Source organism: Dasypus novemcinctus, chromosome 12 (genome assembly GCF_030445035.2).
Source record: "Dasypus novemcinctus isolate mDasNov1 chromosome 12, mDasNov1.1.hap2, whole genome shotgun sequence".
Classification (NCBI taxonomy): Eukaryota; Metazoa; Chordata; class Mammalia; order Cingulata; family Dasypodidae; genus Dasypus; species Dasypus novemcinctus.
Window position 1 is genome coordinate 11,947,606 of NC_080684.1, and position 15,574 is coordinate 11,963,179.

Sequence of the window (15,574 nt, forward strand, 5' to 3'; positions counted from 1 at the left end):
TATTGAGGCTCCCTTGTACATGATGTGCTGCTTCTCTCTTGCAGCCTTCAAATTTCTCTCTTAATCTTTGGCATTTGACAGTTTGATTACAATATGACATGGTGTGTGTATACTTGGGTTTATCCTGTTTGGAGTTTGTTGAACATCTTGGATTGTATATTCATGCCTCTTGTTAAATTTAGGAAGTTGTCAGCCATTATTTCTTTGAATACTCTCTCTGCCCTTTCTCTTTCTTCTCCTTCTAGGACTCCAACAATATGTTTATTATTATTAAACTTATTAGATGGAGTTCTTGATGGAGTTCTACAGGTTCCTCAGGCTCTGTTCCCTTTCCTTCGTTCTTTCCTCTTTTTTCTCCTCAGACTTAATGATTTCAATGTCTTATCTCCAAGTTCACTGGTTCTTTCTTCTGCTATCTCAAATCTTCTGTTGAATCGCTCCAGGGGATACAGTGGTCTTCTGCACTGTTTGGTTTCTTTTCTTAATGTCCATCTCTTTATTGATATTCTCTTTTTATTAATCTATCATTTTCCTGATTTCCTTTAGTTCTTTGTCCTTGTTCTCTTTTAGCCATGTATTTACCATTTTCCCTGCTCGTCATTATTTCCCACCTTAGACTTTTCATCTGGGATCATGCACCTTTTGCAATTTCCTCTAGTAAGAGTTGGTTCATTGGAAACTCTCTCAGCTATTTTAATATATTTCATCATTACTCTGTGAGTTAGCTATCATTCTAATCATTCCATGAGAACAATTTTTTCTCTGGTTGCTTTTTTCCCCACTTTTTGTTGATGTTCTGCATATTCATTCTGATGTGTCTCATTGTGGTTTTCTTTTTATTTACACTGCTTGGGATTCAATGGACTTCTTGAATCTGTATTTTAGTGTTCTATTAGTTCTAGATAATTCTTGGCTATTATCTATTTAAATGTTGCCTTTACCCTTATCTTTCTCCTTTCCTTTAGGGATTTCAATTAAATATATTTTGAAGCTTCTCTATCTTATCTCTGTATTTCTTTTTCTTTTTTTTTTAAAACTCATTGCTGCATTCTGGATAATTTCTTCTAACCTAACTTTTAGTAGTCTAGTTTGCTTTTCAACTGTCTAATATGCTATGAAATCCATCCAATGAGCTTTGAATTTTGAAGACTAAAATTTTCATTTCTAGAAATTCTGCTGGTGCTTTTATACATCCAAGGCCATGTTTTAGTTTCTTGCTACTGCATTTTTTTTCAAGTCCATCTCATACTTCCTTCAAAATAGTAAACATGAGACCCATGTTTAGAATTCCAATATCTGAAATCTTTACAGGTATATACATGCTGCCCACTGTTTCTGCTGGATCTCATTCATGCTATCTTGTTTTTCTTCTATGGAGCTTAATAACTTTGAAAACCTATTTGAAGTCTTGGATGAAGGTGACTTCCTCTAAAGATGATTTGTGTTGGTTTCTAACATGTGACTAGTGTCACTACCATTTTATTTCAACCCAAGTGCATGGATTAAGGGTTCCTGAACTCTACAAGAATAGAATCAGGTTTGAGCTGTGGCCCCAACTTTATCTTTCTCAATTTTCTTAATGACACTCTATCTCTGTGTCTTCATTTATAAAATGGAACTAATTATAGTACTTATAGTTTAGTACTTATTGATAAGATGTACAATGCTTAGCAAATAGTGAATGTTCAGTGATCAAAAGCTATCAACATAATGTCACAAAGTTAGTCTTCCCCCAATTTGCTTTGATGTCATAAAATATTAGTTATATATAAGCAAAGATATGTAGAGGCTAAATGATCTTTGCTTTTGCCTAACTAGCAAAATGGGGAATTGAGGCACTTTGCATTAGGAATCAGCAGAGCATAGTAGTTATCACCATGGGCCAAAAAGAACAAAGTTAAACTCTCTTTGCAACTTGGAGCAAGCTATGTAACCTTTTGAAGCCTTACAGTCTTCAAGTGTAAAATGAAGCAGTGAGTGGCAGATGGCACTTGAAAGATAAGTTACAGGCATATTGTGCAGATCAACCTATGGTATATTGAGGAGTTTGGATTTTTATTTCATATACACTGGGAAGTTACTGAAATGTTACATGGCTTGAAAATGACAGTTTCATATTTCTAGTTTTAGAATGATAGGCAACATTCACACATAAGATGGACAGTGAAGAATGGAGCCTAATTAGAAAATTAAAATAGTCAAAATGAGGAAAGAATGAACATAAAAATACAGTAATCAAAATAGAAAAATAAATAATAAAACAATACAAAGAAAAAATAAACACAATTATCAAGTTAACTATTTTTCTCTTTCAATGTATTTCGAGAATGCTCTTTGACCTTAGAATAACTGCTTTCTAGGTTTGCTCCTGGCTTCTAAATGTAAAAATTGCATTATTTTTGTTTACATAGCATAAAAACATATTAAATTCCCTTAAGATATTTCGTGAAAAAATGCAATTCAAACACAGGAATCAAACCCAGGGCCTCCCATATGGTAGATGGGAGCCCAATCACCTGAGCCACCTCTGCTTCCCAAAACTCAATGTTATTTTAACCTAAGGGAATTATAATGGTTATTTAAAGAAATAATTGACATCTTCTCTCTGAGAAAAGAACACTAGCCCCTTTGGACCACAGGGTGGGGGTCAAAACAATAACCAGCCAAGATTAAACCCTACTGTTGGTGAAAAATTCAGAATCCTGACCTAACCAGTCTAAGAAAAGCCCAGTAAGACTATTAGGAAAGGGTGACTGGAATAATGCACAAAGAACTGAGTCCCTTCCCTTCCACCACTCACCCTATCCTGCTACCCAAACACCTTAAGGAGTGACCAGCTCTTTGATCTCTTCCCTTTAAAAACAATCAAATAGCTCTTATTTTGACCTCATGGCTAAATTTTCTTCTTGCAACAGGGATTTTATTTTTACATTGGTAGTTCAGTTGGGTACTTCTTATGGAAACCTATAAAGGCAAAGACAATTTAATATATCTTTCATTTTTGTAATATTTTCCAATGTATCTAAATTTAGATAATGGTGGAACTGACATCATCCCATAAGTAAAATTTTCTTCAATAAGAGAGGGTCTATGTACACAGACAGAATAAAAGAGCTAATGCCTCAAAGTTGCTGAGAAAATGAATTGCTAAAGATTAGAGTCATTTTCTTTACTCAGAGGTATTCCTGACAACCCACAGAAATTACACAAGACTAACTCCATTAATACCATTTCCCATTCTTTAAACTAGTAGCTTTCTAGAAAGCATCATTTAGTCTGAATAGTTCAAAGCACATTTTAAGAGATCTCAAAATGCTTAGAAATGCTAAGTATCGTTTAAGTCTGCAGGATGCCAAGAGATCAAGTAACATATTCATGGTTATATAGTGAACTGTAAGTGATATGGACTGATGCTACCTATTTTCTTTTCTAACAATTGGTCTGCATATTCTCTTTGCAGATGGCATTTCAAAGTAAATTATATCTTAAAGGATGTAACACTGCTAATCCCTCAAAGGCAGGGATATTATTTATTTTTGACTTTCCTATAGTATCTTTAACTTTGGGTTATGCAAATATGTGTCAATTATTACGCCATGCATTTGGCATTGCTTTGTGGCCTATCAAAAATATGTAAAGCAGAGAGGCTTGGGGAAAAAATGGAGTAAAACAATACCATAATACATCGAGCTACCTAGAAGACAAAATATTTCTAAAATTCAATAGTAAAACCCATAGCATTGGCACTAAACTACTTGTATTAACTGCTACTGGTGATACTAAACTTATATTTAACTTGTATTTATATATAAACTTATATTGGTGCTTCGAAAATGCACAATGCATAAGTTTCTTTCTCTTGCAATATGTTGATATGAGCCACCAGAACCATTTTGAGTACATGCAATTCTAATCTATCCATTCCCTTGAATTAGAATCTCTGAGCATTAAGTAGTCTGACGGTGTTTAATTGCAAAACCAACACACAAATACATTGGTTAAAAATATTAAAATTTCAAAAGTGAAGAGAGGAAAAAGCATGGAAATCCTATTTTCATCATTCTACATATCCTTCCCAACGTCTTTCCTCGCCCCTATATTAATGCAAGAAAACTTTGCATTAAGTTATATGGGGCTTCATTTTCTTTTTGATGTCTTAATGGTAGTCTTCATGTGGAAAATACTGACCAAGCACTGACCTAGATAGTTCTAAAAGATCCTAATTTGAGCTTAGAAATTGCTATTTCTACCTTCAAAATATATTTATAGGGAAGTGGATTTCACGCAACTGATAGAGAGTCCGCCTACCATATGGGAGGTCGAGGGTTCAAACTCGGGGCTTCCTGGCCCGTGTGGTGAGCTGGCTCACGTACAGTGCTGATGTGTGCAAGGAGTGCCATGCCATGCAGGGGTGTCCCCCACGTAGGGGTGTCCCCATGTAGGGGAGCTCCACATGCAAGGAGTGTGCCCTGTAAGGAGAGCCACCCCATGCAAAAAAAGTGCAGCCCACCCAGGAGTGGCACCGCACACATGGAGAGCTGATGCAGCAAGATGTCGCAACAAAAAGAGACACTGACAAGAATACCAGCGGACACAGAAGAATACACTGCAAATGGACACAGATAGCGGACAACTGGTGGGGGGGGAAGGGGAGAGAAATTAAAAATAAATATTAAAAATATATAAATATATTTATATATTCATATATTTGTGTGCTGAATTATAATACTTTATATTAAGGATCAGATCTAAGCCTAAATAAAGTCAGTAACCCTTCACTTGCAAAACTTTCACCAGAGAGCACAGTAATGCAATATTAACTATAATGACACTAGATGACAGGCATTGAGAATTTACTAGGTGCCAGACACTCTTCTGTTTCATAAAATTTTCTAAAATAAGATATGGCACGTGACCATTAGTACCTCTGTTCATACCTTGAATTTGTTTATTTTTCATTATTTTATTTGATGTAATAATGTCTGATAATTACTAACATTATCTCAAACCTGAGAATTCCACCTTCAAACCTGAGAATATCTGAGCCTGAGGCCTGTGCTTTTTCTGTTAAAAGCAAGTGATATACATAATCTAACACCATATAGCATTCCCTTTGTCAAGCAAAATGATTTGATAAGGGTTGAAAAGGAACAACTTCCTGACTATGCTTTTTCAATATTTAATATTGTGCCATGTACAATCTAAAATAACTTCCTACGACCTGTGTTGATTTTACATATACAAACCCCAAAATATTTTGGGAAATATCCCCAAAATATTTCCTTTAGGACTTCTATTTTGGTCTCAAAATCTCAAATGAATCTTTTTTCTCTCAAGACATGACCCAATATGCCCGTTAATCAATGGCAAGTAATATCAAGTTGGTAAAATGGGAGTTAACTGAAAACTTATTCTCAGAAGGCAAATTATTAGGTAGATGAAAACAGTACTCTCTAGGGAATATGATCAAGTTCAACCACAGACTGTATGTTTGATCTTGGATAGGCCAGTAAATCATTCTGATTTTTTTCTCATCTGCAAAAAAGGTACATATTGCCTGCTAACAGGGTACGAGTGTGTATTAAAATGAGAGAAGTGCAGGTGCTCGGCCTCCACTTCAAATGTTAGGTGGATCAAGAATTACATGTGACTTTGTTTATTATAACTCACAAAAACAACTCAGGCTTTTTATCTTAATAAAAATGCCTATTAATTTGTTTTACCTTACTGATCCAGAGGCACTATTACTCAGTTTCAAATGCAACCTTGGATATTAAAACTAATCTAAATATCATCCCTCTGAATCCCTAAGAAGCCTCCGAAAAACTACAAAAAATCTGTGACTGCCCTCAGCTGGTACAAAGCATATACTAGTCTCTAAACTAGAAAAAAAAAAAAAAAGGCAAATATTATTGTAAATAAAATAAATTTCCACATGAACAATATCTGAGAATACTTTATGATGATTTGAAAAGTTTAGAAATCCTTCCTTTATACTAAACATATAAATGTGTGTATGAGTGATACCTGGAATTATAGTGCCATCTGCAGGCAAAGAAAAAATATCAATAACATATTTTAATGCTTCCATATTTTCTAAGGGCTACTCAACATTAAAAAGAAAACTAGTTTTTAATAATTCATGTAACATTTCCTATTTAAACGATATGATTTATCACAGTAAAAGGTTAAAATACTTTTTCTAAAAAAATTTACTACTTAATGTAGTGTCATTTAATTATCAATAAATATTAAAACTATGCAAATAATTTTAAAAAATCAATAATACCAAAAAACACATGGGAAAAAAACACCGAAAAATAAAAAACAAACAAAAAATACTGCCACAAGTTGATTTTTATTTTTTTGAGATTTATTTATTGTTAATAATGTATGACAGGAAAGAAACTTTTAAATTTAAAAAAATCTTAACTCCCATCATGTTAACAGAATGACACTTCTCATTTTTTTCTGTTGGCTTCCAAACTTGCCACCTGCCAACACTGTTGACAAAAATTGTCATCAGGCACTTTACATGTCTTAACTCATCAAATCTTCATAATAATTCTATAATGTAAGTAATATTACTATCCCCATTTTATAGATGTTTAAACTGAGGCACACAAAGTTTAAATAACTTGCCCAAGGCCACAGTGCTGTAAGTTGCCGAACCAGAGTTCAAACTGAGGGAGTTCATTTCCAGTATAAATCCTTTTAACCATTATGCTAAATTGCCTCACATTTGAAAAAGCTACGTTTACTGTATATATTGTATTCATTATATATTCTGCTTTTGGAGTGGGGGCACAACATTTTCTCACACAGCAAATAAAATCATCACCATTTTAAATAACTACATGCTTTGCCATCAAATTGATACATCACAATTTACTTTCTTTAGTTATCTAATGCTGGACTTTGAAACTTTTTCTAATTTCTTGAACTATATATAAAAAATGCTGCAATAAGTACATTTTGCATTTTGTAGGTTTTTTTCCCTTCTTTTGAATTTTCTTTCTTTATCCTAATGTCCCTAGAATAATTTGACTGATTTAACAATATAAAAATCCCAGGCTACTGATACATAATGCTCCACATTGCTTTTGTTTCATCATTATATCATGTTACCAGCAGTAAAGAATACTCAGATTTTCTAAATCAATAGCTATTTCCCCCAAATTCAACCAATACAAAATGGTTAAGGATGATTTATAATAATGTAGGTTAAACCAAATCAAATTAAAATTTTCAAATGGGAAAAATCTTTTCTTCCTCTAACAACATAAAAGTTTTAAAATTCTGTTTGCTGCTATGACATTGGGTATTTTCTTGATTCTATAAGTAAGTCTCAAAAAGAATCAGTACCATACTCACAGTCACTAGGGAGTGTCAGAGCTAAGAGTCTGAGCCTAGATCTGTCTGACTCTAAATCTGTATTTTATCTGTGGTTTCATTCTGCCCCCTCACATTGTTTGTATTCTTAGTAAAACTATAAAGATACAATCACCAACAAACTTAAATACAGCTTAATGTTCTTAAATGACAACTGAATTTATACCATAGGTAAAACCTTAATTTGATGATTTATACTTAAGTTCTCTATAGAATGTTCATAATAATAAACATTAATTTGTTAACAAGAAAGCAGGTATCAACAAATGCAGTTATTCTTTTTTTTTAAAGATTTATTTATTTTATTTCTTCCCCTTCCCCCAACCCACCCCAGTTGTCTGTTCTTTGTGTCTATTTGCTGTGTGTTCTTCTTTGTCCGCTTCTGTTGTTGCCAGCGGCACGGGAATCTGTGTTTCTTTTTGTTGCACCACCTTGTTGTGTCAGCTCTGTGTGTGTGCAGCGCCATTCCTGGGCAGGCTGCACTTTCTTTCGCATTGGGCAGCTCTCCTTAGGGGGTGCACTCCTTGCAACGTGGGGCTCCCCTATGTGGGGACACCCCTGTGTGGCACGGGACTCCTTGTGCGCATCAGCACTGCGCATGGGCCAGCTCCACACAGGTCAAGGAGGCCTGGGGTTTGAACCGCGGACCTTCCATGTGGTAGACGGAAACCCTAACCACTGGGCCAAGTCTGCTTCCCTGCAGTTATTCTTAATCTTACAGTCTCAGACAGTTAAAAACTGTATTTTAGATAACAGAGGAAAATAAAGGTCAACATAGCCAATGTATTTCAAGATGCTTCCTTCATAAGGGAGTTGTGCCTACCCCTGGGTAGCTATCATTCATAGACAGAGATATTTCCTTTGTGTATTGTTCCAATAGATAATATGAAAATAGGAAAGGATGACAATAATCAGTGGTGAGATACTTTGTCTTTCTCTTTCTCTCCAACCATATGCTTTCACTGCAACCTAATTTCGCCTATATTTTAAGCAAGAAGCTAGAGGACATAAATATTACTTCAAGATTTTTTTTCTTAAATGTTGTCTTGGGATATTATATGTTCATAAGAGTCCAAAAAGATTTTAACATTTATGATACAGAATTAAAGATCACTGAAACATACTACAATAGAAAGAATATAGGCTTTGAAGTCAGACCAATCTGAGCTTAAACTCAGACCCTGCCATTTGCTAGCTCTAAGTCCTCTGGAATATTACAGCACCAAATTCCTACTTCTTCAGGATGTGTGAGAACCAAAGGAGATAACAATTACAAGGCTCCCAGCACATGGTAGATGCTCAAGAAATTTTAGCTCCCTTTTTTTCAAGGAGTGACATATATACAATTATATAAAAGTTATCAGTTTTAAACATCATGCTTCATTATTTCCCTCAGACAAACTGTGGCATAACATGAAGTATCAAGATCAAAAGAGATCAAAAGAGATAAAGCTTCACTAACAAGGGAACCTTCCGTCTTGCCATCAACATCATGTTCTTCCATTAGTTGGTATGAGAGATTATGGGGATATTTCAAAATCTGTCTGTAGCATCCTGGAACATTCAGTTTCAGAGCAGGCACTTTAAACCTACATGTCTGTAGTTCATCTCTGCTAAGTATTTCATGGTACCACTGCCCGACTTTGTTCTTTGGGTACTGAATATTGTATCCAAGTACTGGAAGAACCACCTGTGAAAGAGGGAAAAATAAAAACATATGTAAAACAGTCTTCAAAAGATATATGATCATATTTTAAATTTACTCTTATGATGGGACCTAGATCTGTAAAGACACTGTCAGGATAGATGTGGAATGGATACAACCAAGCCAAGGTCCACAGGAAGGAGGACCACAGTAAGGATTAGAGTGGACTTAATGATATTCTATGCATGAACTATTGTAAAAATAATCGAGAGAATGTGGCATTGGTGTGGAAAAAGTGGCCATGGTGGCTGCTGGGTGCGGAGAATGGGAGGAAAAGATGAGATGTGGAGGCATTTTCGGGACTTGGAGTTGTGCTGGGTGGTGCTGCAGGGACAATTGCCAGACATTGTATGTCCTCCCATGGCCCACTGGATGGAATGTGGGAGAGTGTGGGCTATGGTGTGGACCACTGACCATGGGGAGCTGCGATGCCCAGAGATGTACTCACTAGATGCAATGGATGTGTCATGATGATGGGGGAGAGTGTTACTGTGGGGGGAGTGGTGGGGTGGGGGCGGTGGGGGTGAATGGGGACCTCATATTTTTTTAATGTAATATTTTTTAAAAAATGAATAAATAAATTTTTTTAAAAAATGCTATTGGATACACCTTGTAGGATATTTTTAATGTTGCCACACAAAGAAAAGATGTGAACTAAAATCAGAAAGAACGCTCACAACAACTGAAATTATAAACTCAAATGAGATATCAGTAGACAAATCACTGTTAACATGCTAAGAGATGGAACAGTAGTTTAGGTACATTTAATTAGCCAACAGACATTAAACTCCATGCAATAATGGCATGCTAAAAGCATATTTTTTCCTTGAAACACAAAGACTATAAACATTCTTTCTGAAAATTCAAACTTGTTGCTCAATTACATAACTGGTATTTTGGTTGACAATTTAAAATTCTTATTTCAAAACAAGTGACCAAATAAGGAGCAACAAATATGTTTATTTTCTCAGCTGCTTGTGAGTAAACACTGAGTTTGTTGGGTGTTCCTCCTCTGCTGCTGATTTCCAGTGCCAGAAAAGAAGAAAAAGTGAAAACTCAAATATACTCAAAGTGAACACTAAGCAAAAGGAGCCAGAGACAAAGGCTTCATACTGTATAATTCCATTTATATGGAATCCTTTCAAAGGCAAAACTATAGGGCCATAAAATAGATCTGTGGTTGCTGGGAGCTGGGGATGGCAGTTGACTACAAAGAGGTATGGGGAAATTAGGGGGAGAGATGGAATTATCTATTAATTTTTAAACACGGTTAAAAAAGGGGAGGGGAGTGGGGAATTGGTGAACATTCTTTTGGGGGCAAAAATGTTTACCCTTAGATTTAAGTGATATAAATTTTTAAGCAAACTTACCTGATGTATTGCATATGTATTAGCTGATTCCTCTTCTTTAGTTACTAGATGAACCTTTTTTTAAAAAATAAAGAAAATACGATGATTCCCAAATGTTCCAAATTCCTTCAATTTTCCCTAACTCTGTTATATATAATTCAATTCCTGTGCTGAATATACATAAATGCAAACCAGATCATTTCACAGTTTGTTTCTGGAAGAGTGTCTGGATGGAAATTAGAATGATTCATCCTACTTTAACTGCTGATGACGGACATTGAAATGCAGAGAAAATGTGGGCAACTTAAATCTCTGAGGCAATGCCTGCACCTCAGTCACCAACAATCTTTTTTTATATTACAAAGTTGTTCTTGACTATGATGAGTCAATATCTGCTTTTGTGAAAACACCCCTCCCACCTCTGCCCCCCCAAACATCATAATACTGTATGGAAAATGGTGTTGCTCAAAATTTTCCATAGAATATTGATAGGTGTCATGTAAGAGAAAATAAGAGATACATATTAATAAAATTAATAATTAATGAGATACAGTTTAAGTTTGAGAAATACTGCTCTTAGGAATCACAGAATAAATCTGATTTTTCTTCCACATAAAGGTCAAGTATAAAGTCCGCTGGGGTTAACATAATGCTTTCTAAAGCATTCATCATATAGTATGTGCCTAGATGCCTTTACCTGCTTGCTTTCCCCTCAATTCTCTTTTCTCTTCTCAATAATGTCCCTTCTCTTTTTTTGTTGTTTTTCATTTTCATTTTGTATTTACTAGTTGGTTGATAACTTCTCTCTCTTTTTTTTGGAGGTTCCAGGGCCAGGGATTGAGCCCAGGAACTCGTATGTGGGGAGCCAGTACTCAACCACTGAGCCGCACCAGCTCCCCAATTTATCTCTCAACTGCTGCACTCAGGATTGGATAGAAAACTCCAGATGTGGTCCGACCAGGACAAAATACTTGGGACCAGGAACTCTCCTGCATTATCACTCCCAGCTTTTTGTCTTTTACAAATTCATAACCATATTACAATACAGTAATATAAGGAATTTATGAATATACTAAACAAACCATGGTCAAGTATAGAAAACGAGTGCTTGTCTGTAGAGAACTCCCTCAAGGCTGATGTGAATTAACAAACATGCTCTGGCTGTATGGATGTCCTCAACTTTAAATTCAGCTAACTTCATAACTGTCTAACTCACATTCGCCAGCATGCCCACAAAAAAATATGAGTCTACCAAGTCACTAGAATTAAGTGCACCGATCAGTTTAGTAATCCTATCAAAAGAGAAAATGAAATTAGTTTCCTATCCCAATACAGTTTCCATCCCAAAACTGTCCCTTTAAATGTTACTTTGAACAAAGCGGTCTTATAAGACACATGCATTTCAGAGACTGTTGTCATGTCTTGTGAAATTAACCTTTGGCCTCTAAAAATCTGAATCAGAAATGGCTGGCTTACTATATAATGCATTGCCCAGTTAATAATATTTATATTGACAGCACTTTTCAGAAAGGTATTAAAAAAAACCTTCAATTCTTCATTAAATATCAAAACGTAATTACTGTCATATTTTTTCTTCCATTCACAGAAGGTAAAATAAAAATGTATAATGCTGCTAGAGTTTGAGTCTGTGTCCCAATTAGATTACTATTCTTAGCATTTTATGCTGCCTACTGGCGATCACTTTCTTACCTAAGAATGCATTAACCATCCAATGAAAGAGTAAAGGAGATATCTACTGTTCTGGCTTGCTCGGCCTTTATTCCCTCTTTTCCAGTACTAGCATTCTCATTTTCCATAAGAAACTTGCTCTGCTGGTTCGCAGATTGGGTTTGGGTAAGAGGGTTCCAGGAAGGAGTCTTTGTAATGTGGGCTTAACCAATCACCAGCTCTAGTTCACAAAAACAGTGTGGACCTGGTCATGTGGCCCAAGCCAGGTCATTCAAAGACGCTGACACTCAATTTCTTAATTTCTTGGTTTCTTGGAAAAAAAGAAGTAGTTATAACAACTACTGTTAGATATATAATAACAACTGTTGGTAAAGAAAAAGCCCTCTTTCCTCCAGGGGTTGTGAGAAGTTAGTCTAGAGCTGTTAACAGCCATCTTGCCACCAAAGAATAAGCCTGACTGAGCAGGTACCTAACACAAATTTCGAAAAGCAGAGAAGAAAAGGAGATAAATTATGTAGGGCAGCTTAAGTCCCTAGATACAGCTATGCCTGAATCAATCACGGACTTTCAGTTAGGTGACATGATAAAATCCTGTTTGTTTTTCCTTAGTTATTTTGAGGTGGGTTTCTATTCTATTGAAAGCAAAAGAGTTTAATTCATATACCTAGAACTCTATTAATATACATATTTTTTTAAAACTAGGGCATGTTCTATCACTAGATATTGATACCTTTTTCTAAGCTCTTTAATGTCTCTAAAATCTTTTCTGCTGTAAAATCAAATATTTTATGATGTAACATATGACAGCACTACTCAAATCCTTTCACTAATTTTGAAAACTTATTTGTGAGACCGACTTAAGATAATGTGGGAGAAAAATAGTTTTGTCTTTCTTGCATTAAAATATTGTAAAATGTACAGTTGAGGCCATGCTTGATGAAGATGGCAGAGATGAAAGAAGCTTTAAACAACCAACAAGAACTTGCAGAAATATCTTTCTCAAAGCTCCAGAAAACAGTGAAAGGACTACAGTAACAGGGCAAACGCCAAATTAAGAAAAAGGCTATCTGGAAGCAGCAGGATCTCACGGCACCTGCTTGTCTCTCCCCCACCGCTTACCGGCTTGGCCAGCCCTCACGGCCTGTGCAGATGCCTGGCACCGGTTCAGGAAGGTACAGAATAACCCACGTGCACATCCTGGGAGCATGTATGTCCGGCCCGATTGGTCTGGTGGCGGCCTGAGGACTCGCCATCCCAGAACTTGCCCTGCACGTAGAAGGCAGCTCAGAGAGCTCTCCTACAGAACGCTGTGGGAGAGGAGTGAAAGTCATGCTACCTGGGGCAAGAGATTGCTGGCTGAAGGACATACAGTGCAGTGTCCAGGACCATGAGGAAAGTGTTTCCTAGGGAAGAGGGGAGATTCAGAACAGGGGAATTCCTAGGACCATGTGCGCATGCCCCACACAAGATGTATGTGCAGACCGGCTAAGGTGGGTCCTACACTTTGGCCTTAAGCTCTTCTCTGAACTCATTGTATAGAAAAGCTCTGAAGATGAAGGACACTGCACAAGTGAATCTGCAAAGCTGGGAAAGGAATTTTCTTTTCCTTTGTAAACTTTTGTTTTGTTTTTTTGTTAGGTATATAACAGATGCCTCAGAATCTAAGTTCCAGTGATAACACATTAAAATACAAAAATGTCCAGATTTAACAAAGACTACAAAGCATACAAAGAAACAGGAAGTGAAGGTTCAGAAAAAGGAGAAGATTAAAGCATTAGAAACTGTCAATGAGGTGGACCCCTGGAACATTCCAGACATTGACTTTTGAAAAAAACAGTCCTAAATATGCTCAAAGAGGTAAAGGAAAACATGGACCAAGAACTAAAGGAAATTAGGAAAATAACAGATGAACACAAAGAGAATATCAATAGACAGATGGAAATTATGAAAAGGAACTAAACAGAGCTGAAGATTTTAGTGACAGAAATTTAAAAATCCCTAGAGGAACAGCAGAGTAGAGCTGGCAGAACAAAGAGTCAGAGAAGTAGGAGCTAAGACAATTGATATCATCCAGTCTGAGGACCAGAAAGAATGAAGAAAAGTGAACAGAGCCTGAGGAACCCGTGGGACACCATCAAGCATTCCAATATAAGCATTGTGGGAGTCCTAGGAGGAGAAAAGAGAAAGGAGAAAAGAGAAAACTCAAAGACATAACGGCTGAAAACTTCCTTACCTTAACAACAGACATGAATATATACATCCAAGATACTCAAGAATTTGTAACAGGATAAAACCAAACAGACCCATACCATATCACGTTATAATCAAACTGTCAAAAGCCAAAGATAAAGAGAGAATTCTGAAAGCTGCAAGAGAGAAGGAACATGTTGCCTACAAGGGAGTCTCAGTAAGATTAAGTGCCGATTTCTCAGCAGAAACCATGGAGGCAAGAAGGCAGTGGGATGACAGATTTAAAGTGCTGACAGCAAAATATTGCCAAATAAGAATTCCATACCCAGCAAAACTGTCTTTCAAAAAAAAATTAGGGAGGGAATAAGATATTCCCAGTTTTAAAAAAAGCTTTGGGACTTCATTACCACTAGGTTGGCCCAACAAGAGATGTTAAAGAGAGTTGTGCAGGTTGAAAGGAAAGGTCAAGAGAGAGCAGATTGAAGGGGAGGGGAAGGGAGGAAAGGGGAGGGGAGGGCAGGAAAATATAAATGTGGCAAAATTTACAAATTGTGGATCTGTGCATCTGGTGAGGGCAGGGATATGTTGGTGTACTCTGAGTTTGAAAGTATTTTAAAATTAAAAATTAAAAAATTAATATATTATAAAATGAATTTCCTTGCATGATTTACAGAATAGAGTTTCATTTAGTCCAAACACACAAGGTTAAAAATACTAGTTGGACAGGGAAGAAAAGAATCAAACATCTTTTTTTTTGTTTAAATAGTACCATGAATAAATCCCAAAGCATTCTTATATATACAATAAGCCAATAATGAAAGCTCTCTTTTTTTTCAATAAAGAGCTCTTCCCAAAGAACTTCTGAAAGGACTCAGATGTTTACTCTTATACTAGGCAGTTTTCTTCAGCCTTGTCATTAATGTATAATATGTAGACTATATAACAACTATTCTTACCTATTCCAAAATGTCTTTTAAAATATCTAGACCTAAGATGTCTGGGAAAAGACCAGGTACTTTTCCTCAGTTTTCTCCTATAAACTCTAAGTCTTATTAACATTAAAAGTACTTTCAAGAAGATAAAAGAGAAGATATTGGCTCAATATACTTACCAAAAACTACACAAGAGTTAAAAAAAAAAAAGCAATAAGCTGGTTTTATATGTTATAATATGGATAGATCTCTAAGACATTGTAGAGGGAAAAGGGAAGTTATGAAATCACACTGACTTAAAAGAAGCACATGAAATA

General features: G+C 35.9%; 1 protein-coding gene across 2 annotated transcripts in view; it reads right to left on the reverse strand.

Moving 5' to 3' along the window:
* Nucleotides 1-6,355: 6,355 nt before the first annotated feature.
* Nucleotides 6,356-15,574, reverse strand: part of PUS7L (pseudouridine synthase 7 like) — a 33,490-nt gene continuing 24,271 nt past the window's right edge. For both annotated transcript variants that reach the window (XM_004447906.3, XM_058307841.2), the window contains exons 8-9: nt 10,468-10,521; nt 6,356-9,082 (exon numbers count right to left, since the gene is read on the reverse strand). In XM_004447906.3, coding sequence (XP_004447963.2) covers nt 8,759-9,082; nt 10,468-10,521 — 378 coding nt within the window. In that variant the 3' untranslated portion in view covers nt 6,356-8,758. The remainder of the gene's footprint in view (nt 9,083-10,467; nt 10,522-15,574) is intronic.